This window comes from Chiloscyllium plagiosum, unplaced genomic scaffold (genome assembly GCF_037043375.1).
Source record: "Chiloscyllium plagiosum isolate Xiang-an unplaced genomic scaffold, Cpla_swu_hap1 HiC_scaffold_5, whole genome shotgun sequence".
Classification (NCBI taxonomy): Eukaryota; Metazoa; Chordata; class Chondrichthyes; order Orectolobiformes; family Hemiscylliidae; genus Chiloscyllium; species Chiloscyllium plagiosum.
In genome coordinates, this window is record NW_028270143.1 from 56,220,299 (window position 1) to 56,246,991 (window position 26,693).

The following is a 26,693-nucleotide window of genomic DNA, read 5'->3' on the forward strand; positions in this document are numbered from 1 at the left end:
TGAGAGAATTTGATGGCCTTTGAGGTAAACCACCAAACTTGATGTAGTGCAGGAGTAAAATGATCAAATAGAATATTAAACTGTACAACCAGATACTTAAATACATATCCTAGGAAATAGTACTATATTTGTATAAGAGAACGATCTGACATCACTTGCAGTACTATTTATAATTCTGGTCTTTATATTATAAGATATCCAGTTACTTAAAAGGATAGTCTAAAGAGCCATTAGATCCATAACGCATATTTGCTAAGAGGCTGCAGAAATTGGAATTTTGCGAAGAAGAAAGTTTAGGGATTGTCTTACTCATGTACTAAATATTAGAAATACCATAATTTAAGATTAAAATAAATAAGTTCAGAGAACTTCTTATGTTTAGAAGAGGGAGAGTAAACATACAAATTTAATTGTATTTTGCAGAATACATAATGCATATTTCCAAGCACAGCAGATTCAAGAAACAGTTGAGAAAAAACTCCCTGTGCTATCACTCACTTAGTACCAGGAAAGGTTAGCTTCAATTGCAATATGTGAGCGACCCATCAGGATATAAAGGACAGCTGCAGGGAAGAGCTAACTCGAGTTCTGTATGTGTCCCATGAGTTTTGTATGTGTTGACCAGAGGGTAAACTGTGCTTCAGTGAATTGTTCTTCGTGTTAGCAACATGTAGCCAATGTAATAAACTTCATCTTAAATAGAACCTGACAGTCTCACAAGAAATAATAATTTATCTCAGGTGTAATGTTTTTAGCCTTCAGTACTATGTAATAAATTGATATCTAAAAAAACTGTAAAATTAATTGATTCAGTCTTGATTCACAATCTTCTGCTAAGGAGGTTGTTTGGTCATCCTTCTCTAAATGGCATCAACAACTTAATCTGATACCAACAAGAAGGATTGGTAGCAATGAATCTACCCAAAGTCTCCTAGATGGTTCCAGCAGAAATCGAATTGTACGAGATAGTGACACTGTGGATGTCTGATTTAGCTGTACATACAAGATGTTAGCGATAGTGGACACTACAGTCTAGGATTATGAGCTAAAAATTAAGATATTTTTTTTAAAAAAATTCTGTTCTTGAGAAGGAAGAAGAAAATATTCTAGTGAGAAAGCTGCAAGTAGATCTTTAAATATCTGTCAGCTTAGGAACACACTAGGCAATTCAGTCTCTGTGAGTGCTAATTCCAACTGTTAAAAAAGACTGTAAAAGCAATACCAGTATCAATCTTGCTCCTAGAAACTTGAAACAGATGGAAATCATGAAAAATATTCAAAAAGCTTATGTAGACCACAGAGAATCTTCTGAGAATTGCAAGGGAAAAAAAATCCAAATGACAAACTCTGGATACAGTGGTAGATATCAAATACTTGAAGTATGTTCAGTCTCTTACCAAGAGTAAGATATTTTACATTGCTGAGAAACTAATAGAAGACTTAAATTGGTGTATTAAACAAATGAGTATCATTAAAATAATTTGAAATTATTGGGAAAAGCTTCAGAAAACCCTTGCAAACTGACTCATGTTAAGTAAATCGTTAAAATGACAGTATAATTCAACCATTTAGGCTGATAAAATTAAAAGCAGAAGAATTTATTAAAATCAGTGTTTTGAAGGAAAGAAGAATATTTATTTTTAACTAGAAGTATTGCTTTAAGATGAAAGAGCAGAATAACATGATTATTTAAAATGTAAAATGGCATGAAAAGCACAGAAAAGAAGCACAAAGAGTGTCAAATATCCATAGTGTTAAAAAGGGAGGAAAAATCACTTTAAAATATTGCAAAGTGACAGTCTTTCTCCATCTTGAGAGAAAATAAAAAACTTGCATTAAATATATGAAGAATAATATTTCTTTATTTAAAACAGTCCACCACTTCTTAAATACTTGAAAATATTTAATTTGAAATAGGAGGTAAACATCCTGAAACAGTTAAGAGCTTTTCAACTATAATGGATAGAAATTAAAGGTATTTTGGAACAAAAATAAAGTGAGACAGAAGTTAAGATTTGACATAAAGCAACAAAACTTCTTGATTGCAAACATTTATTAATAAGTCATCTTCAGGATTCAGCAATTAACAATAATTGTCATATCCAAAAGAAATTATTTTTAAAAAACATGCGGAAGGCAATTAATACTATTGAATTGAACTTACAATTGAAAATGCTAAATAGCAAAATTATCTAAATCCAAACAAACTTAACAAAGTCCTGCAACAGCTGTCAAGTAAATCATTTAAATAGGAAAAGTAATGGCAGTTCAATACAATGACAATGGAAAAAGATATTGTTCCTTCAAGCAGATTGAAAATAACAAATACTTCAGTTGGGGGAACTAAACTGGATTTTATAGAAGAGATAATTCATGCAACAAATAGAAGCCCAGAGAAACAAACAAATGAACATATTTCTCATTTCTGTAGGTCCAATAACTAATCATATTCTTTTTTCCATCTGACATAGTAATGCATTCAACAGTATTTTAAGAGCATTTGCCAAAACTTCAAATTAAGTATAACTTGTACAATGGAAGTAGCAAGATTTAAAGAAGGATACAGGTTCCAGGAAGCACTATCGACAAATTATAGGAATGTTATGATCCATTTGCAACTGATCAGCCTATCTGACCAGCCATCTATGTCATGTTATAAACTATGACCATCCTCCTCACTATTACCACACCAACAATTTTTATATCATCCACGACTTTACTTATCATCCCGCCTACATTCAAGTCTAAACCATTTATATGTACCACAAACAGCAAAGGCCCCGGCATTGATCCTCACTGCTTACAGGCTTCTGGTCATAAAAATATCCCTTCACCATCACCCTCTGCTTCCTACCACTCATCAATTCTGTATTTAATTAGTCAAATTTCCTCGGATTCCATGGGCTCTTACCTTCACTATTGGTCTCGCATATGTAACCTTATCAAAAGCCTTGCTAAAGTCTAAGTAAACTATGTCTAAGGAAGATGTTCTGGCATTGGAGGGGTCCAGAGGAGGTTTATAAGAATAATCCCAGTAATGTAGAGCTCATCAAATGAAGAGTAGTTGAGGACTCTCAGTTTCTCATTGAAAATTACAGAATGCTGAGTGGACATGTAGAAGATGTTTCCAGTAGTAGGAGAGACTAGGACCCGAAGGTACAGCCTCAGAGTGAAAGGACAACCTTTTAGAATGGCGATAAGGAGGAATTTCTTCAGTCAGGGGATGGTGAATCTGTGGAACCTATTGCTGCAGAGAGCTGTGGAGGACAAGTTATTCAGTCTATTTAAGACAAAGGTAGTTCTTGATTAGTAAGGGAATCAAAGGTTACGGGGCGAAGGCAGGAGAATGGTGTTAAGAAAGCAGCCAGGATCAAATGGCAGGGCAGATTGAATGGGCTGAATAGCCGAATACTGCACCTATACCTTACATTTTATGGTCTTAAATACATTGCCCTAATCAACATACCTGGTCAACTTTTTGAAAAATTCAATCAAGTTAGTCATGACATCCCCTTAACAAAATCAGGCTGCCTGTTCTTGATTAACCCCTGCCTTTCCCTCAGAATTGCTTCTAATAGGTTTCCCACCACTGAGGTTAGACTGATCAGCCTCCAATTTCCTAGCTCTCGTCTAAATAGCAGTCTCCAATTTCCTAGCTCTCGTCTAAATAACAGTACCCTGCTCTACTGGAACATCTCGTGTGGGCAGAGAGGAATTGAAAATTATTGTTAATATCCCTACTATTTCCTCGCTTAGCTTATTCAACAAGCTAGGTTACATTTCATTCTGGACTGAACACTTATCTACCTTTAAGCCTGCTGGACTACTCAGAATCTCTTTCTTGTCCATGCTAACTTCTTTAAGTTTATCACAGTATTATACTGTCCCTATTTTTGAAAGTGCGCCATTCTTCTAATATAGATTTACCTAAAAGTATCTACTCCCTCTCATCTCTGGCCAAATCATATCTGATCTTATTTAAATCAGTCTTCCCCTAATTTAGAACTTAAGATTATAGACCAATCCTTGTCCTTTTCTATAACAATCTTGAATCTACGAGTCTCTGTCTGCAAAGTGTTCTCCCACTGAAACTGAACCATTTGCATGGGGAAGAGGTTTGGCAGCAAGGCAGGATATGCTACTCCCTTCCTAATGCTGGATTGCCTGATCAGGCACAATCCTATGAATGAGCGACCACCCCATCCCCCAGTGCAGGAGCCTGTTAACAATCTGTGCAGGTTTCTTTTTTCGATTTCCTTCAGGGTGAACCTCCCCCACATCCCTGCCATTGGTTGAATCTGGCCCTTAACTGGGCATTCAATAGTTAACTAAAGATGTAATTGCAACAAATCTAATGAGGGTAGAGGTGGGGAGGTAATAGTATTCGTACCTATGAATCTTCAGCCTGACTAAATGCCATCACCACCAAACTGGCCTTGGAGAAGGCATTAAATTGTGCCCTGGGCTTAACTTGCTCTGTTAAATGGGACCCACGTGATAATAACAGTGTTATCATAATTATAGAATACTAAGTTGCATACTCAGATATACTGAAAAAGGAAGGAGGTAATGATGTTCAATTTATTGATACTGTTTGTAGTTTGCTTTTCCTTAGTGGCCTCCTATATTGGTTTGTTTGCTCAGTTGATTGTATGGCAGATTGATGCCAACAACATGGGTACAATTCCTGCAGCAACTCAGATTACCATGAAGGTCCCACTTTCTCAACCTTACTTCAGGTATGTTAATACTACCACCAGTCAAGTTAAACCACCACCAATTGTCACTCTATTGAGAAAGCAGCTGTATGGTCCTCTGGGACTGTGGTAACTTACCGTCAATGTATGTGCATCTCATATCTCCATGACAATGTATATTTCTAATATCTGGTTTTTGGTAGTCAGGGGTATTGGAATTGGAGCTGTTCAAATCAAAATTTTAAAGAATGTCTGCCAGTCAAAATCACCAAAAAGTTCAACATTGGGGAAAAAAGTCTTATATTTAAATTAACGTCATCGCTATTATTTACCAATTTGCACATTAAGTAAATTTTCCGATAGAAATAAATGTAAGCTTTAAAAAATGGATTGGTTAAATTATCCGCAATAATATATATTTTCAAATATGCTTTCCTTCTCCTTCCAAAGTGATGTTGAATTTAAGTGGGTACACTTACAAATAAAGAAACTAAAAGTGTAAGAACTGAAAAACTCTGTACCTGGATCACACTTTGGCTTTTTGAATTTAACAATTGATTAAATTCATTTTAAATCTGGCACCTTTCTAAATGAATATGACACTGATTTAAAGAATTAAAAAAGTGAAATTCTTTTGTAAACAAAGTCACATTTGAAAAACAATTAACTATACTGCTGCATAGTAACAGCAACATCTTGGAACATTTTATTAATGTCCAATTTACATGTAACTTGCTATCACAAAACAGCAAGTAGCTAATAGTTTCATTGTGTCCAAAATTCTATTGCAAATTATTGATGATAAGCTCACCTTCTCAAGTTTGATACAACTATAAGGATAATCTGCAGCAAATTATTTTTAAAATATTGAAGACTAAAAGGCTAAGAGCTTGTGCACAACTAAAATATACAGCTACCAAAAGCCTTTTGAATGATAACCCGTTAATGCAGGACTAAAGTTTGACAATTTTTACATGTAAATATCATATTATGAAATAAATATCAACACAGTTAATGAAATTAAAATTTGACAATTTTTGTACATGTAAAATAGTGTGTAAAAAATCAGTTTTTAAATGGGCAGTGCTTTTCTATTCATTTAGTATCAATTAAGTAGTCAATTACAAGTAACTTTAGAAAATGTTTTTTGTTGTCTTCCTCTGTTAACTCTTATTTCCAAAATGTATCTTTGACTTAAAATCATGAGTTTCAACTGTGATGGACTTATGTTAGGATAATAGATTCACTTCTGGCAATATACTGGAAAAGAAAACTGTGCAGACATTTCCATAAGCCCATAAGATATCGGATCAGAATTAGGTCTTTCTGCCCATTGGGTCTGCTCTGCCATATGATCATGACTAATATGCTTCTGAGTCCTAGTCTCCTGCCTTCTCCCCATACCCCTTGATCCCCTTACTAATCAAGATCCGATATATCTCTGCCTTAAATGAACAATGCTACGATCAGTTTGCTCATCCTCTGTACACCCCCCCTACACAGGAAGTATGAATCTCAAACCTATTAGACAAGTTCAAGGGCTGAGGTTCCTTCAACACAAGCTCCTGGGTCCTTCTACCTCGCTTGTAGTCACACCCTCCTGTCCTAGACCACTGACTGAATTTGAGATAGGTAATCTAAGTGGTGTAATTGTTTTCCAAAACACAGAATCCAGGGAACCCTCCCCATCCCTGATCATTATGTTCAAAGCTCAGACTCCAGCTCATCAACTCTGAGCTAGAGTTCCTCAACCAGCCAACACATGCTACGGATGAGGTCACAATGAACCAATTGAATCATAGAATCCTTATACTGTGGAATCAGGCCCTTCGGCCCAACAAGTCCACACCGATCCTCCAAAGAATAATTCTCCCTGACCCATTCCCCTACATTTATCCCTGACTAATACACCTAATCTACACATTCCTGAATGCTATGGGCAATTTAGCATGGCCAATTAACCTATCCTGCACATCTTTGCATTGTGGGAGGAAACCAGAGTACCCGGAGGAAACCCATGCAGACACGGGGAGAATGTGCAAACTCCACACAGACAGATGCCTGAGGCTAGAATCGAACCCAGGTCTCTGGCGCTGTGAGGCAGCAGTGCTAACCACTGAATCACAATGCCCCAGTGATGGACCTTGGGGTCCACCAGGTCCCATATCATACAGGTACAACATGTTGCCTGACTCTGCACCTGTATTTTATTTACTTAGTTCTTAGTTTGATTTTTTTAAAGTTTCGTGTTGGTCTTTTAGTTTGTAATTTGTAAATATTTCAACTATTTGACTTCAATCTGAAAGTAACCAATAATAGATAATCAAATTAGTAGCTATCACCAACCAATGTTTTTTTTGTTTATCTGTGATGTTGCTCTTTTGATCCCAGAGTTCAATTTATCCCATCTTAAAAAAACCTTTACAAACAATGAGCCAAAAGAAAAAGCAAGCAAAAAGCATCTCTTCCCCTCTGCACTTTTCCATTTTGCCTCCAAATTCTCTAAACTATGTATTCACTTGGGCTGTGTCTCACTCTGGATGTGACCTTTCCTTCCTGACCGGGCACAGTTTACTGTTTCAGAACAAATGCGTTCAGTATTCTGGCTTGATGCTGTCTACTGTTGAAATTAGAATTAAGGCTTGACAGTAACTTAAAAATCATAAGATAATAAATATAAGTTTATTATCTGATGGTCACAATAAAACTTCAGTCATTCTTGTAAGTCATTTTGACTGATTTCCAAGCTATTGCAACTTTATTTGATCTTTATGGATCATTACAATATTTTATTTTGTTAACTGACAGTTAATAACTTTGATTACTTAACTAATCCCATTACATGTTTTTGGTTCAGCATGAGAGATACATTTGGTTAAGCAGAAGGATCAGTACTGTTATTTCAGTTCATCCATTAAAAAAACCCTAATTTTACTGACACAGCTGTTCAGTCACACACACACAAAAAAGTCGACTTTTGGAATCTTTTAGGAGCTATATTTGAACACAGTATAGAGCAGCTTTACAGGAAAATTATGTTTGGAACCATAATAAACAATTTTAATAAAACCCATACAAAAGGATGGATATTTTATTTCACTTGTTAGACAGTTGAAAGCTGAAAGCAATCAATATAACATAAAAGATAATGCATCTTAATGTGTTGGTAAGAGGTAACAACAACGATAATTACGTTAATATTCAAATAATATTGTAGCCACTTTTTGAACACTATGCTGGCTTGAGCAAATGCATAACCACAATAAACTGCATTTGTTTTTAAAAAGGAAGTACGAACAACTCTAGACTTACAATAATTAGGATAAACAAGATTATGGATTTATGCATATTACAATACATTATTTTTATAAAAGAATTCAATTGGCTTGCCAGGCTAAAATGTCTGAGGAATCCAAAGGACATTTTGACTCCAGATAGGTAAGCATGCAGGCCCACAGTTATACCCTTGGCACTCATAAATCAAGCTCCCAGCCAGGTGAATAACTCCAATGCCCCATAAATACTTTCACAGAATTGAATGCTAAGTGGGTAAGAGTGAGGAAAGGGAAATGGTGATGTAATACATGTCAGTGAAATAGTAATTCAGTGGTCCATGCCAATAAAGTCATAGAGTCATTGAGTTATACAGCAGGGAAACAAACCCTTTGGTCCAACTTATCTGTGCTGACCAGATATCCTAAACTGACCTACTCTGGACAATGTGGATACAATTGCCAGCATGGCGGCTGATAGAATTTGTACTCAACTGATAAAACTGAATATAAAGCTAATCTCAGAAATTTTAACCAGATCAACCATCAATTGTTGGTTCTCTAATGTCCTTTAACTGAGGAAATCTGCCATCCTTCCCTGGTCTGACCTACATCTAACTCCAGACCCACAGTAATACTGTTGACTCTTAACTATTCTGTGAAATGTCTGAACAAGAAACTCAGTTAAGGGCTATAAAGGATAGGGAACAAATGCTAGCCTTGCCAGAGCTGCCTACATCCCGTGAAAGAATAAAGAAAAAATGTATTTGCGTGCCTAACGTTCATTATTATAACTGGATCATTGTTGCAGTAAATGGATTGCAGATGTTCTAGCCTGCTAGCTGGATTTACTGCTTGCTCTGTTGCCACATTAGGCTTACCTCTAGAGGCAATAAACTTGACTTTATCCAGTTCACCTGTCTATGTAAAAATTTGGTGAATATGCGTCTTTTTAAAGAAGATATGTCTGCCAGATTAGAAGTTCCCTGACTCTCTGCACCCGCTTCAATGCAATCACATTCCTCTTATCGTGCGGTGACCAGAACTGCATACAGTACTCCAGCTGTGATCTAACAAAAGTCATGTACAGCTCCAACATAACCTCCCTGCTCTTATTACCTATTACATGATTGATAAAGGAAGGTGCTCCACTTGCCTTCTTAACAATTCTATCAACCTATCCTGCCACTCTCAGGGATCTGTGGACAAGCACCCCAAGATCCCTCAGTTCTTCTCAACATCGACTGTCTTGCCCTTCATTGAGTACTCCCTTGCCTTGTTACTTGCTCCAAGAAGTCCATTACCTCACACTTAGTAAGGTTAATTTCCACCTACCATTGATCTGCCTATCTGACCAATCTGTCTATGTCTTCCTGTTATCTAAGACCACCTTCCTCATTATCAATCACCAGCCAATCTTCGCATTATTTGCGAACTTACTTCCATTTCCCCACATTTTTATCGATATTGCTTATATATATTACAATCAGTGACAGACCCTGTGGGATATCATTGGACATTGGCCTCCAATATACAAACTTTCTAGCAATGCCCTCGGTCTCCTACCATTTATGCCAATTTTGGATCCAACTTGCCAAGTTTCCCTGAATCCCATGTGCTTTTATCTCTATATCAGTTTCCCCTGTAGAATCTTGTCAAAGACCTAAAATTTATATAAATTATCTCAAATGCCCTATCCTCATCCAAACACTTGGTCACCTCCTTGAAAAATACAATCAAATTTGTTAAGCATTACCTCACTCTTATAAACCCTCTTACAAACCTTATCTCTCGAGGTAGAGATTAATTCTTTCTTTCAGAATTTTTCCCAGTACAGAACAACCTTGATTAGGTGAACAAGATGGGCGGGGAGTATTTTGGCTGGATAACTGATCTGATTGTAAACAAAGGAAGCCATACTGGGTATTTCATACATGATATTTTACAAATAAAATCACTTTTTGGTTAGAGTTTGACTGAAGTCTGTGAAAATCTTCGTTGATATTTTCCTTGGTTTTATCCCAGTCCTCGACAGCAGCCAGCATCTTTCTGTTTGGTGTCGGCCCGCCATTCAGATTAACCAAATGTTGTCCCTCCCTCCTCAGTGACCGCCGATCCCTGAGAGAGAGAGAGAGAGAGAGAGGGGTGCAAAATACAGGAGGAGCATGAAATAGAGGGAAGAATTTTTTGCTGACTTCAGTTTCCATCCTCTCATCAATTATTTTTAGGGGTAATGTTTTCCTCATGTTTCCTCCTGTCAAATTTTTCTCCTGTTTATTTTCATGTGAGCTAACTCACTATGATTTACTCTCCCCCATCAAAAAATGTTACATTAAATTTTCTTGTCAGTTGAAAGATTTTGAACTACCTATTTTTTGGAAAAAAGTCATCACGGGATAACCGGAGGAAAAAGCAATGGAAACGAAAAGTGTGAACTCTAACGTCACGTCTCGAGTATATGTTTGAAGTTACTTATTTATTAAAGCATGCTTGCATCTATATTCCTGTTCAAACCTACAAAATGATGCATTAAATGGTTGAGGAATAGAATTTTTCAACTTCAATTGAAATGCATGTACAGGGACCTTGAAATCTTGTTCAGATAATCTGAAATTTGGATAATTGATGTTCGGATAATTGAGGTTGTTCTGTAGTTTCCTTACCATTGATTGGAGACTCATTAATCTATATTTCCTGGATTTATCTCTACCATCCTTCTTGAAAAATGGAACCACATTGTTGTCCTGGAGTCGTCTGGCACCTCCCTGTGCCAAGAGATGAATTAAAAATTTGGGTCAGATCCCTTGTAAATTCTTTCCTCATGCAGTCTTGGATACAATTCATCCAGGCCTGGAGATTTGTCCAACTTGAAGCCCGCCAAAACCACCAATACCTCTTCACTCCGTGTTAAATTGTTCAAGTACCCCACAGTCCCTCTTCCCAAATTCAGTACCTACATCCTCCAAAGTAAAGACAAATGTAAGGAACTTGTTTGACACGCTACCAATGTCCTCTGTCTCCACACACTGATTTTACCCTTGGTACCCAGCATCACAGATGCCAATCTTTATCCCATTCAATTCACTCCATACGATATCAAAGTGTTCTAGGCCGAACCATCTTGAGCTGCTTCATCTCCATCATAAAGTCAAAAGTGGGAATGTTTGCAGATGATTCCACAATGTTCAGCACTATTCATGTGTCTTCAGATACTGAAGCAGTTTATGTTCAAATGCAACAAGAATTGGACCATATCCAAGTTTGGGCTGAAAAGTGGCAAGTGACATTCACAAGCTTTTCACTGTACTTAGGTACATGTGACTACCATAAATCAAATCAAATCAAAGTCAAAAGTCAGGCAATGACCATCTCTAATACGAGAGAATCTAACCATTGTACCTTGACATTCAAGGCCATTTTCATCAGTGAATCCCCCATTTTCAATGTCCTGAAGGTTACCATTGATCAGAAATTGAAATGGTCTTGCCATATAAATACAATGGTTACAAGAGTAGGTCAGAGGCTCGGAATTCTGTAGTGAGTAAATCACCTCCTGACTCCCCACTTGCCTGTCCACCATCTGCAGAGCACAAGTCAGGTATGCAATGGAATACTCCCCACTTGCCTGGATGAGTGCAGCTGTAATGTACTCAAGAGGTTTGACATTATGGAGGACAAAGTGGCCTGCTTGATTGCCACCACATCTGTAATCAGGAATTCAGCAAAGATCCTTAGACAACACTTTCCAAACCCATGGCACTACCATCTGAAAGGACAAGGACAGCAGATATATGTGAGCAACATCACTGCAAGTTTCATTCCAAGCTACTCACCATTCTGACTGAGACCATAATAAGACTTAAGAAATAGGAACAGGAATAGGCTGTTTGGCCTGTTGAGCCTGCTCCACTCTTCAGTAAGATCACGGCTAATCCGCCATTCCACATATTTACATTCCTGGTCTTTTCCTGTAACCCTTGAGTCCTCTCCTGACCAAGAATCTATCTATTCCAGCCCTAAATATACACAAGAACTCTGCCCCCACACCTTTCTGTGGTAAGGAGTTCCAAAGACTCTCAACTTTCTGAGAGAAGAAATTCCTTCTCATCTCAAGTTTCAGTTGATTCTCCTTTATTCTGAGGCTATGTCCTCTGGCCCTAGGCTCTCCAGTGACTTGGAAATGTATTGATGTTTCTTCAGTTTCACTGGGTCAAAATCCTGGTACTCTCTCACTTATAGCACTGTGGGTCTACTTACAGCACATGGATTGCAGTAATTTGAGAGATCAGAACACCATTACCTTTTCAGGGGATGGACAGTCAATGCTTGCCCACACAGTGACATCCACATCACATGAATGAGTAAAACATAAGCCTTGCTTGACAGTGGTCCATACTTTGAAGGCATCTTTTACAGATCTCCCATTTAACAATATTGCAGATATATCACGATGAAGCAATTGCAGAATTGTTGTCCATCTCGAAACACAATGTATAAAAGCCAAGAAAGATGTTGCATAATCTGAGTAAGGAAACAATTAACACTGCAACTTCTCAGAATTATTAGATTGCTAAAGTTATTAGTTGCAGTTTAGAATTAACTTATTCATCTGTAAAAATCTGTTCTGCTGATGAAAATATTAATTGGTTTGTATACTCTCGATAATCATTACATCCAGTTTTAAAATCGGATGGATGCGGGAAACAAAATTTGTGCTTCTGATGTTTAGACTATTTTCATTTATTTGCAAAATTGTTTTGTTGCAAAATATTTTCTGACTTAAATAGCTATATCTGTCTGTACATCAACTTACATAGCATTATATAGAATATATAGGACAGAAGTAGGCCATTCAGCCCAACTAACCTATGCTGGTGTTTATACTCCATATAGGTTTCTTTCATTTTACCTGCATCAGCTGAGTCTATTAGCATTTGTTCCTTTCTTCCTTACGTGTCTTTTGAAAGCATAAAAGCTATTTATTTGAACCACTTCATGCAACAATCAGTTTTCTGTTTTAATCACTTTCTGAGTGAAGAAATCTCTGCTTCATTCAGTTTCTATTTCTGCTCCCCTCAGTTTCTTATTTTCTATGGTGGTGTGTGGTGTTTCTATTTTTTCTATCAAAATGCAACATCTTATGTTTATGTCTTTTCAAAGTTAATTTGTTAAGTAACTTATCAACTTGACAGGGCAAAAGTGAGGACTGCAGATGCTGGAGATCAGAATCTAGATTAGAGTGGTGCTGGAAAAGCACAGCAGGTCAGGCAGCATCCAAGGATCAGGAAAATCGATGTTTTAGGCAAAAGCCCTGATGTATCCCTGTAATATTTTGCAATCATCCTCAGTGTTAGCTGTATCCCCCAATTTGGTATCATCAGCATGAGCTAAATGCCATTCAGTATACAAGAACTTCCAGAATTGCCAACACAAGTAAGTGCTATTCATTTCAAGTGAAAGCACAGCCAGAGGTGTTCCTTGTAAAAGGCATGTTACCTCCTTGCATGAAACTAGAATAGCAGTTTAAGCTTTGTGTCACAACAATACTTAGGCCAAGCTAACATAGACTTGTGCCTTTTTTCTCCATGTTATTGGATTAAATGAAGTTCTCATGAATAAAGTCATTTTTGAAAAGATCCTGAGGCAAGAGACGGAAATTATTCTGGGGCACATAGACATCACCACAGCAGTTTAATACAAGGCTGCATTAAGCCTTGGATTGAATGGAACAAGCTGCGGAATGATAATTAAATTGCACTGCAATTGTATAAAAGCATGTAGGCATTGGTGGCACAATGCCTACATTCTAGTTTTATTGGAATAGAAGGGGCAGTTATTGATGCTTTTGTTAATGCTTCACAAAGGATACTTATGTACTGTGCAGTAAACATTTGCTAATGTGTGCTTGACACTCATTAGTGGATTATTTCAAAGATTTGTGTTTTCTATTACCCCTTTATGATAGAAAAGGAATGGCAGTTCTTGCATTGTCTTTTCTTCGACTTTCAGGAATACACAAAGCACTGCCAACTTGTCAAAGCAGAGATGGCTGCCAAAAATAGTTTCTCTGCTATAATGAAAATGCTTCTTCACTAATATTCATGAATTAAAGCATTATATTATCAATCAGAGAGGATGGAGATCAAATGTTTATGTTTGATCAATTTTGGCAGGGGCACTGATTTTGGTTTAAAGATCTTTACCACCCCCCTATTTTGCAGTGCATCATTTATAACTTTTGGCACATGTTTTAATAAACATTTTATTTCTGATCAAATATTTTAATTTGCACTGTTACATTATTTGCAAGCAGCTAAGCAAAAGCATCAATCTTACAAGCAGAAGCGATTTTTTGGTGTGCAGTTATTTAGTAGTATGGAACTTCAATAGTTTTTCACGATGTATACTGTAGGAGAAAGCTCTGCAAGCATATGGGCGATTCTAAAAAGAAAAAGACTTGAACATGTTGCTTCACACATATTCAGGGACACATACTCAGTAAATAAAAAGAATATGTTCAAGCCTTTTGCATTTGTTGATTTACTTGGGAACTTGAGGAGCTTATAGTTTCCTATTGCTTTCTCTTTGCCAATGCCTTTCCAAATCAGACTCGACAGGCCAACCAATCAGCAACCTTTCTTTCCTGTAATATAAGTTGTTGAAATTTAGCTTTCTGGTGGTTTTTTTTCTAATACAGCTGTATTGTGTTGCTAATTATCCTCTTTTTAGTAATTTTGTTTTAACATTAGATTCAGTTCTGATATTTGAATGAAATCTCAATGTATTACACCCACATACACATCAACTTGTACAATGAAAATGCTGTCAATGTTTTTATTAATGTCTTCATTGCATATTATAAGAAAATAGAATTTGGTGTATTTGTTCATAATTGAAAAGCTGCATAAATAGTGGCTGCAGCATCAAAGGTGTGGATCGGGACTCCTGGCAGCAGCAGCAGTGCTCAGAGCGGGGACTCCTGGTAGCGGTATGCCCAGAGCCTGGACTCATGGTGATGTCTGGAGTTGGGATGTCTGGCTGCAGTAGGTCTGCAGCCTAGACCTTTGGTAGTGGCAGCAAGGCATTGGTTGAAGTAGTGGCTGTGCCCTGAGCAGGGATTCCTTGCTGTGGTAGGCCCAGAGTGGGGACTCTTGGCGGCAACAGCTGAGCAGGGTTTCCTGTGGCATTGGCATTGTCATTGCTGTATCCAGAGTGAGACTTCCTTGTGCCCGGAAACCTTGCAGAAGCTCTGGAGCCATGATTGAGACCCAATTTGAAAAGAAGATAAACTATATTTCTGTAATTTCTTCTTTTTTTTTGTTAATCAAAGTGGAACTAGATTGCGGTGACAAATCACTTTTCACTGTATCCTCCCAGATATATGACGATAATATCATTAATTCATTCATTCAAGTGTGAGAAATGAATTGATTCTCTATCACAAAAACTGCTGTAGAACTATACTGAAAAAGAAACTATTTATGTTTATTTCTAGCAAATAAAGAAATTTGTTTTCACAGGTCAAGTTTTCCACGGTATGATTGCTGTCAAATTCCTATGTAGATTTCTTGTGAACTGTTTTCTATGTTAATTTAAATATTTCCACAAGATTGTGGCATAACAAATCTTTTCAGACAAAGGCACATGCAGTAAATGCAAATTTGTAACTGACTTACTTAAATTTTTAAAATATATAAAAATTGCAGCAGCTATCATATTTTTGAACTTTTCATTCTGCAGGGTGCCAGTATTTCTGTGTGAAAACAGAGTGCCTCCGAACATCAGAATGAATAAATCAGACTCCAAAGTGGCTGAAGGGGGACTGAACATCATGCTTACTATCCGCCTACTTATGCATGGAAAGGTACTGTTTCATCAACCATAAATAACTGCACTAAGTTGTCTTTGAGTGAATATATTATTAGTTATTGAATTCAAAATAATTAAACTTGTGTTCCTAGCAAAGAGATGTTGAAGTACCTGTTGTTGGTTCCTGTTGTTGAATATTTGGTCAGGGATGTCACTCTAACACAAGTCTAATTTTATGCACACAGTAGTGCAGTAAACTCCTTGTCAGAGTTTACCCTGGATGGCCAAGGAGTTTATTCAGTCATTAGTTGAGCCATGGAAAGTCAGAAAGTGCCAGCTTTGATCCCTGGTTGTACCTAGTGCAACATTTGGGATGCAGCTATTGTTTCAGTTTCCCTTGTTAGGAAATTAGGGGAAAGTCAGTTACAGTTCTTGCTCCTGCACATAGGAATTAAATTTGCAGTTTTCTAGTCCTGTGGCACTAATCCTTTATTTATTAAATTTTATATATGGATGCGAGTGCCTCATGTCATTCGTCTCATTTTCTTTTCTCTTTCTTCCGCTATTATTTTTCAATATTCTCACAGGAGAAGATCTCCTTTAGAAAGCCTTCGCACAGATGGTCTGGGTCTCTTTAACTTCATGCTGCTCTGTGATGGAGGTATTGTTACTAGTCAAGCCACATCATTTCTTTCCCTCTCATTCCCCCCCAAAAGTAATATATTCCATGACACAATATTCTATCGAGCAACCTCTGTTCTCTGCAATAGAAAACAAATTGAAGTGAAAGGCAACGTAAAGACTTGGACCTGTTACCATCTTATTTTGAAACAGCCAACCCACAAAGTGCTTATCATTACTGTTTTTGGTTTATTACCCCTTCTCCAAAGTTGTTAAATCAAAGCAGAGAAATTTACTGGGTGGGCAGAATTGAGTTATGGTTAGAAGATTTTGAGTGTCAATTAATACAATCTGAAAGGAGCAAATGTATCTTTATGGAAGATGCAATGGGTGAGAAAAAAAAACAAGCTTTGCAGCTTCCAATAAATGGGCAAAAATAACAAAGCCAAAGCATACAAAAAAAATTGGCAAACTGCAACTTAGCAAAACAATTGTAATTTAAATCAACGATATCACTGTCTTTAACTCTAGTTGGATTGTCTTCAAATATGAATCCACCAATGTATCTGTTTCGCACTGTGAATCATTCTCATAATCTGATGAAATTTTTTAGATAAAGGAGTGGAGATGGAATTTCCCAGGCACATCTCATAATTTGTACACCAAAAATATGCAGTTTGAACATAAATGTATTTGAAGAGATTCTTTTTTTTACAAACTAGAACTTCCAATTTAGTGTTTGCTGAGCTCAAATATGTTGGAAATGGAAACCTGAATCCTCTACCCCAATATCCCTCAATGTGATATCATGTAAACCCTACAAGAGGCCTTGCACAAACTGCTTAAAAGCACCATTAGGTATTGTCTTTAATGCTGCCCCAGAATAGAAATAGTGCACCTAATAATCGTCCTCTGCCTCTTAAGACTAAATGTTAAAGAGACTATGTCAACATAGAAACATGGAAACGAGGAGTAGGAGTTGGCCATTCAGCCCTTCGAACCTGGTCTGCCACTCAATGTGATCATGGCTGATCGTCTATCTCAATGCCATATTCCTGCTTTCTCCCTTTACCCCTGGTGCTAATAAAATGTAAAACTGTTTATATCGCTTTGTTGAATATATTTCAAAGCTTGGCCTCCACAGTCTTTTGCGATCAAGAATTCCACAGATTTACTACTCTTTGAGCAAATAAATGTTTCCTCGTTTTAGCTGTAAATGGTCTACTCCATATCTTGAGATTGTATCCCTTAGTTTTAGATTCCCCAATCAGGGAAAGCATCCTCCCTGCATCTATCCATCTCTGTTAGAATTTTATACATTTCAATCAGATCCCCTCTCATTTTTTTAAACTGTATTGAATAATGGCCCAGTCACACTGATCTCTCCTATATTCTGCCACCCTGCACTCACTCTATGGCATATATATATATATATATATATATATATACTTAGGTAGGGAGACCAAAACTGCATGCAATACTCCAGGTGCAGTCTCACCAGGGTCCTGTGTCGGTCCAGGCGCACCGACCTTTACACCGCTGAGGCCAAACGCCAGCTCGCAGATACCTCCTCCTACTGCCCCCTTGACCATGACCCCACCTCCCACCACCAAACCATCATCTCCCAGACCATCCATAACCTCATCACCTCGGGGGATCTCCCATCCACCGCCTCCAACCTCATAGTCCCACAACCCCGCACAGCCCGCTTCTACCTCCTGCCCAAAATCCACAAACCTGACTGCCCCGGCCGACCTATTGTCTCCGCCTGCTCCTGCCCCACCAAACTCATCTCCGCATACCTTGACACTGTCCTGTCCCCCTTAGTCCAAGAACTCCCCACCTACGTTCGGGACACCACTCATGCCCTCCACCTGCTCCATGATTTTCGCTTCCCCGGTCCCCAACGCCTTATTTTCACCATGGACATCCAGTCCCTGTACACCTCCATCCCCCATCACGAAGGACTCAAAGCCCTCCGCTTCTTCCTTTCCCGACGTACCGACCAGTACCCTTCCACTGACACCCTCCTTCGACTGACTGAACTGGTCCTCACCCTGAAAAACTTCTCTTTCCAATCCTCCCACTTCCTCCAAACGAAAGGAGTAGCCATGGGCACCCTCATGGGCCCCAGCTCTGCCTGCCTCTTCGTAGGATATGTGGAACAGTCCATCTTCCGCAACTACACTGGCCCCACCCGCCACCTTTTCCTCCGCTACATCGATGACTGTATCGGCGCCGCCTCGTGCTCCCACGAGGAGGTTGAACAGTTCATCCACTTCACCAACACCTTCCACCCCGACTTCAAATTCACCTGGACAGTCTCAGATTCCACCCTCCCCTTCCTCGACCTTTCTATTTCTATCTCAGGCGACCGAATCAACACGGACATCTACTACAAACCGACCGACTCCCACAACTTCCTGGACTACACCTCCTCCCACCCTGCCCCCTGTAAAAACGCCATCCCATTCTCCCAATTCCTTCGACTCCGCCGCATCTGCTCCCAGGAGGACCAGTTCCAAAAATGTACAACCCAGATGGCCTCCTTCTTCAAGGACCGCAATTTCCCCCCCGACATGGTCGACGATGCCCTCCACCGCATCTCTTCCCGCTCCTCTGCCCTTGAGCCCCGCCCCTCCAACCGCCACCAGGACAGAACCCCACTGGTCCTCACCTACCACCCCACCAATCTCCATGTACAGCGCATCATCCGCCGTCATTTCCGCCACCTCCAAACGGACCCCACCACCAAGGATATATTTCCCTCCCCTCCCCTATCAGCATTCCATAAAGACCACTCCCTCCGTGACTCCCTCGTCAGATCCACACCCCCCACCAACCCAATCTCCACTCCCGGCACCTTCCCCTGCAACCGCAGGAGGTGCAAGACTTGCGCCCACACCTCCCTCCAAGGCCCCAAAGGAAACTCCCATATCCGCCACAGATTCACCTGCACCTCCACACACATCATCTATTGCATCCTCTGCACCCGATGCGGCCTCCTCTATATTGGGGAGACAGGCCGGCTACTTGCGGTGCGTTTCAGAGAACACCTCTGGGACACCCGGACCAACCAACCCAACCACCCTGTGGCTCAACACTTCAACTCCCCCTCCCACTCCACCAAGGATATGCAGGTCTTTGGACTCCTCCATCGCCAGACCACAACAACACGACGGTTGGAGGAAGAGCGCCTCATCTTCCGCCTAGGAACCCTCCAACCACAAGGGATGAACTCGGATTTCACCAGTTTCCTCATTTCCCCTCCCCCCACCTTGTCTCAGTCAAATCCATCGAATTCTGCACCGCCTTTCTAACCTGCAATCTTCTTCCTGACCTCTCCGCCCCCACCCCAGTCTGACCTATCACCCTCACCTTGACTTCTTTCCACCTATCACATTTCTGACGCCCCTCCCCCAAGTCCCTCCTCCCTACCTTTTATCTTAGCCTGCTGGACAAACTTTCCTCATTCCTGAAGAAGGGCTTATGCCCGAAACGTCGATTCTCCTGTTCCCTGGATGCTGCCTGACCTGCTGCGCTTTTCCAGCAACACATTTTCAGCTCCTGTGTAACTACCATAAGGTATCCCTGCTTCTGAATTTAAATCTTCTTGCAATGAAGGCCAATATACCATTTTATTGCTGCACTTGCCAGTGTACTTTCATTGATTCAAAAACCTTTGTACATCCATACTTCTCAAAATGTTACCATTGAAACAATATCCTTCTGGTCTGATTTTCACACCATTGTATATATCTTCACATTTAGCCATATTGTCCTGCATCTGCTGTGTATTTGCCCACTCACTCAACCTATCTAACTGATATTGAAGCCACCTAGTATCCTCCTCAGAACTCACAATCCTGTCCAGTTTTGTGTCATCAGCGAAACTGTGGAAATTATGCATTTGTTTCCCTCATCAAGGGGATATATTTCATTAATAGTTGGGATCCATTTATAGATTCATTTATTCCCATTCTCTGTTTCCTGTCTGTCAACCAATTATTGATCGATGCTACTATATTAATCCGTAACCCATGTGCTTTTACTTTGTCCACTAACTTCTAAGGAGAGAGCTTTCCAAAAGCTTTTGGAAACTTCAAATACTTCATATCCACTAGTTCTTGTTTATTTATCCTACTAGCTATTCCTTAATAACTCCAGTGGATTGATAAAACATCATTTGCCTTTCATAAACCCTTGCTGGCTTTGTCCAATCCTGTTAATGCTTTACAAATATTCTGTTATCAAGACTTTTATAAAAGACTCCAGCATTTTCCATGCCACTGATGTCAGGCTAACTGGTCTGTAATTTTCTCCGCATGGATCTATGTTAGAGCCTCAGTTATTTCATGTTATTTATTAATGACTTGGATAATAACATAGAAAGTCATATCTCCAAATTTGTTGATGACATAAAATTCAGGTGCATAGACCTCAGGTACAGAAAGTAATCTAGAAATGGAGTGCTGGCTTTCATATATTTAGCAGACTGGAGTACAGGGATGCAGAAGTTATGCTGTAGTTATACAAAACCCTGGTTGGACCACACTTGGAATACTGTGAGCAGATCTGGGCACCACATCTTTGGAAGCATATATTGTCTTGAAGAGATTACAATATAGATTCAGGGCTTCAGGGCTTAAGTTATGAGGAAGGATTACACAGATTAGGCACATTTTCTCCAGAATTTAGAAGGTTAAGAGGTGATCTGATCAAAGTTTTCAAGATATTACCAGGAAAGATAGGGAAGATAAAGATAAGCTATTTCCACTGGTTGGGGATTCTAGAACTAGGAGGCATAGTCTAAGAATTAGTGTTAGATCCTTCAGGAAAGATGTTAAACATTCTTTATACAAAGGGTGTTAGATGTTTGGAGCTGCCTTCCACAAACAGCAGTGGATGCAGGATAAGTTGTTAATTTTAAATCTGAGATAGTTTTTTTTGTTAAGCAAATGTATTAAGAGATAGAGGCCAAAGTTGGTTAATAAAGTTAGACCACAGATCAGTCATAATCTTATTAAATGGTGGAACGCTCAAGAAGTTGAATGGCCTATTCCTGTTCCTATGTCCCAATGTACATAGTAGGGTGACATGTGTCACCTTTCAATATGAAGGAACTGCTCCAGAGTCTATAGAAGTTTGGAAGATGACTACCAATGCTTAATATTTCCAGGACCACTTCCTTTACTGCTGTTGGATATAGAATATCTGACCTTGGTGATTTGTCAGATTTATCCCCATTAATTTCCCAGCACCACTTCCTTACTAATGTTTATTTCCTATAATTCCATCTGGTCATTAGACCCTTGGTTCCCTGAAGTTATTGGGAGGTTATTTGTGTCCTATTTTTTGTGGAGGTAAGACCAAAATATGTATTCAATTATTTTGATCACTTTTTTGTTCTTCATAATTTCCGCACCTTCTTGAGAACTTTATCTTTCTTAATCTTTATCTCTTTGCATATTAATAGAAGTTTTTATAATTTCTATGTTCTTTGCAATTATACACTTATACTCTATTTTCTACCTCTTGATCAAACTTTTTGTGCTTTTCTGCTACCAATCCTCAGACTTGCTACTTTTTCTCTGGCAATTCAATGTGTTTCTTCTTTCTGTCTAATACTATCCCTAATTTCCTTTGTAAGCGATAGTTGGGCACCTTTACTGTTTTATTTAGCCAGTGCCATGTTTTTGCATTGCTTTCACTGCTCCCACATGATGCAATGGGTGCTCATCATAGACCCCTGTGTCTCATTACTACCCAAGGAATGATATCACAGGATACAACAATGTATCTAAGCCCTGCCCAAACACCTAGATGAATCATGAAAAACAAGCTTGTATGAACAGAACAAATCTTTTTAGAACTGTCAACTGTGGCTCTCACATCCTCAGTAAACCTTCCTCCTCTCCCTCCCACTACCCTGCACTGATCTGGGTAGAAAGAATCTGCTCCATCGTGGAGCCTTTTAGCCCTGGAAGTCTGACAGGGCAAACACAGGGCCACAGGGGCCTGGATAGGCCAGGCATATGGTCTCCCCTCTCAGCCTGAACTCCCATGCATCAGAAGGGTACTGAAGGAACCTGCCATCTCTGCAGTGTCCTGAGTAGAGGGATGTGTGCGTCCTTCCTCCTCTCACTGGATGCCTCCTTGTGAGGATGCGGCATCTGGAATAAGGTCAAGGCTCCCTGCACTACTCTCACCCCGCCTTCGGACCTGAGGATCAGTGCCTATGGTGGTAGATGGCAGATGGGCTTGAGCCTCCAGCATCCAAGAGGGAGCTGTGCCTAACTCTCCATGTTAGCCCTTAACCTGTTCATGGAGACAGACATGCAGTGGCTGGACTACCTGCATTGCTCCAGCTTCTGAGCAATGGAGGCCTGTGCATCGCATGCTTGTCTGCTTCTGCCTTTGCATTTTCATGAAGTCCCTTATTGTTAAGACCACAGGGTCCTCTCAATGTTTCTAACACTGCTATTTGCACAACAGTCTGTGTGAGGTCCTAGGCAACCTCCAATCCAAAACTTCTTGTTGTCTATCAAGGCCACTGACATTTCCATATCAGAGCAGATACACTGTGCATGAGACATTGTTGTTGAAACCTGCTCTGGGCCCTGACAGCGTCACCTACAGAGATGAAGACAGGCAGCTCTCTGTTGATGTAGTCGGGACACTGGCTACACCTCCATGGCCATAAAAGGCAGAATGAGTTGTAGCCATGGATTACAAGTGATGCCTGATGCATTTCACTGACCATTTGCTTAATAGCAGCATTTCAATGCAACAATAAGTGTTACTTACTCTATTGCTGGGACATGATTCTCTACATGCAGGTCTGGTCCAAGCAGTTATTCTGGCAGGGTCATTTCGTGCAACACTGCATCCCTCCACTCCCTGAAAATGGTATTGATTGGGTGGTGATCTCCATTCAGGCTGTCATGGTGTGTTGTCATGGTTTTCTCAGATGCTTCTCTGGGAAGATGATATCCCTTCCTTTCAATACCTCGTCAACAAAGGTATCCAGATCTATATCAGAGAACTGTGGTGTCAACTTCCTCTTCTCTCTCATCTCTTCTCAGTCCTCAATGAGAAGATCAGCTGCCCGATGTCAGCACTCCTCCAGGTGAATTGTGACCTTTCATAAGGGATGCTTGCCTGAAAGCTGTTGAGAGTGGCTAGTTAATCAGGAAATGGTGCATGGTAGAGTGGAGTGGAAAACAGACACAAAAATATTGGAATGGGCAGAAACAGGCCATTTGGTCCTTTGACCCTGCTCTGCCATTCAATATGATTCTGGCCGATCATCCAGCTTGGTACCCTGATCTTGCTTTTTCTTCATACCCTTTGATGCCTTTGGCCCCAAAATCTATGTCTAATTCCTATTTGAAAACATTCAATGTTTAGGCCTCTACTGCTTTCTGTGGCAAAGAATTCGACAGGCTCACAACTGTCTGGGTGAAGAAATTTCTCACCCCTGTCCTAAATTGCCTACTCTATATTCTTAGACTGTGACCCTGGTTCTAGACTTACCAGTCATCCGGTGCATCCTTCCTGTTCCTGTTGAAAGTTTATAATATTTATGAGTTTTCCCCATCATTCATCTAAATTCTACTCCAAATCAATTAAGTCTCTCTTCAAATATCAGTCCTGACATTCCAGGAATCAGTCTGGTAAAACTTCATTGCACTCTCTCCATCCTTCCTCCGATAAGGAGACCAATACTGCACTCAATATTCCAGATATGGTCTCACCAAGACCATATACAATTGCAGCAAGACATCCTGGCTTCTATACTTGAATCCTCTGGCTATGAAAGCCAACATATCATTTGTCCTCTTCACTACCTGCTTCACCTGCATGCCAACCTACTTTCAGCAACTGATGTACAAGGACACCAAAGTCTTCTTGCAACTCACCTCTCCCAATCTATCACCATTCACATAATAATCAGCCTTCCTGTTTTTGCTCCCAAAGTGGATAAACTTACATTTGTCCACATTATACTTCATTGGCCTTGCATTTGTCCTACATACGACACATGGCAAGTTACGGCAGATATCGGACATAAGGGATGCCACAAGGGCACAGTAGGTAATTAATGACATGAGTTTGGTAACATATCAAGAAATCTCACTTGGCCTTGTGACAAAGAATGCTCCAACAAACTTATGCAACTCAGATTTAGCCAAGAAAGGTTTAGGAAGAGTTTTGAGTTCCAAAAAAAGGGTAATTAGATTTAAAAACTTAACTCTGTTTCCTTTTCAACAGATAGTGCAAGATTTGTCGAGTTTCTCCAGTGCTTTCTGCTTTACTTCAGATCTCCAGCACCTAAACTTTGCTTTTATTTGGAGAGATTAGACCTGTATTCTCTAGAGATTAGAAGAATAGGAGATGGTGTCATTGAAATTGCAAAATTCTTAAAGGACTCAACAGGATGTTTTGCAGAATTAATGTTTCCCCTGGCTGAATAGATCTAGAACCGAGGAATACATTATCAAAGTAAGGGTCAAGGAATTTCCTGATGAAGGACTTTTGCCTGTTTTTCGGATGCTGCCTGACCTGCTGTGCTTTTCCAGCACCACACTCTTGACTCTAATCTCCAGCATCTACAGTACTCACGTTCGTCTATCACAATAAGGGGCAAGCCTTTTTCGTCTAAGGTAATGAGAAATTTCTTCACTCAGAAGGTAATGAATCTTTGGAATTCTCTTCTCTAGTAGGCTGTAGAAGTTCAGTCATTGAATATTTTCAAGGCAGAGATTGATAAACTTGTAGAAACTAATGTCATCAAGGGATATGCAGACAGCATACAAAAATGACATTGAGATAGATTATCAGCTATCATCCAGATTAGAACAGGCGGCCTGTGAGACTGAATAGCCTACTCTTACTAGAATGTTTCTATCTTTTTAAGCTAATTTTATATTGCATTTAGTGGCATATTAGAATTGCAAGCTCACAGTGTACAACTGTCATACGGCTGCCAAAGCAGCTTCAATGAAAGTTGTTCAGTTTGCTAAAGCAAGTAACAATGTGGACTTCAACAGTTTCCTCATTTCCCCTTCCTCCACCTCACCCCAATTCCAAACTTCATCACTGTCCCCATGACTTGTCCTACCTGCCTATCTTCTTTTCCACCTATCCACTCCACCCTCCCCACAGACCTATCACCTTCATCCCCTCCCCCACTCACCTATTGTAATCTTTGCTACTTTCTCCTCACCCCCACCCTCTTCTCACTTATCTCTCCACCCTTCAGGCTCTCTGCCTGTATTCCTGATGAAGGGCTTTTGTCCGAAACATCGATTTTACTGCTCCTCGGATGCTGCCTGAACTGCTGTGCTCTTTCAGCATCACTAATCCAGAACCATGAACTCCAGTCAGGAGATGATAAAAATGAACACAATATATAAATAACTTTACATTACTGTTTATTTTTTGGAATCTAAGAAACAGATTGATGTGATTATTGAAATAATCTCCTTTATCATCATGGCAAAAATGGAGACTACATGAAATTTGCTAAACTGCATTTCATTTGGTATTTTGTTGAGTGTTTGGAGCCTGTACTGAATGAGAATGTTTCTGTGTCTTGAAATTCCATATTTGCTTGTCATTCATGTTCATTGGTTTCAAACTTGGATGCAGAAGGATGTTGACCTGTGCCCAATACTATATAAGCCAGGCGTTAAATGTTTTGTACTATCTGGATAGCACAAAACTATCTTATTTGCATAATTTCTTCTCAACAAAGATAAAGGAATCAAATTTAGTCATGTAGATGCTGGGAGTTCGCTCACTGATTCAATCCTAATCATGCAGCTGCATAAAAACAGCTTATGGGCCTGGATCAAAGGCACATTGTCTTTGGATTGATTGCATCAAATTCCCTGTAGCGATAACTACTGGTTGAAAAGTTTTGCAGGCTGTGATCTTGGCAGCTACACTAGATCACATCTGCCTTTGCTCGATTTCATGCCACTCAAAAGCTTTTTCAATTTGGAAATGGTTTGCGTTCCAAACGATTTAGATTCTATGGTTATTACAAAATGCTCAGAGCACAACAATATATGTTCATATATGTTTGGACCACTGTTTAATATACCTTATAGTTTTAGAGCCCAAACCGTAATAAGGAATTTGAAGTTATGTTGCGTGTACAATGGAAATTCAAAGGCTGTTTTGTATGTGAAAATAGAAATGCAAATATCTTGTGAAAAACTGACTATATCTGTTAAAATAGATGAAATCCAGGAACAATTTAATGGAGGTGTTAGAGTTAGAGATT

The 26,693-nt window shown here is 39.4% G+C and overlaps 1 protein-coding gene across 7 annotated transcripts in view; it reads left to right on the forward strand.

The window, feature by feature from the left end:
• LOC122549891 (poly(rC)-binding protein 3) overlaps positions 1-26,693 on the forward strand; it is a 272,566-nt gene that overhangs the window by 183,957 nt on the left and 61,916 nt on the right. For 6 of the 7 annotated variants that reach the window (XM_087987180.1, XM_087987178.1, XM_043690073.2 and 3 more), the window contains exon 3: positions 15,710-15,833. In XM_087987180.1, the coding sequence (XP_087843306.1) occupies positions 15,710-15,833 (124 nt within the window). Of the gene's footprint in view, positions 1-15,709; positions 15,834-16,365; positions 16,440-26,693 lie in introns of those variants that run through there. The other variant, XM_043690082.2, reaches the window with a different exon arrangement.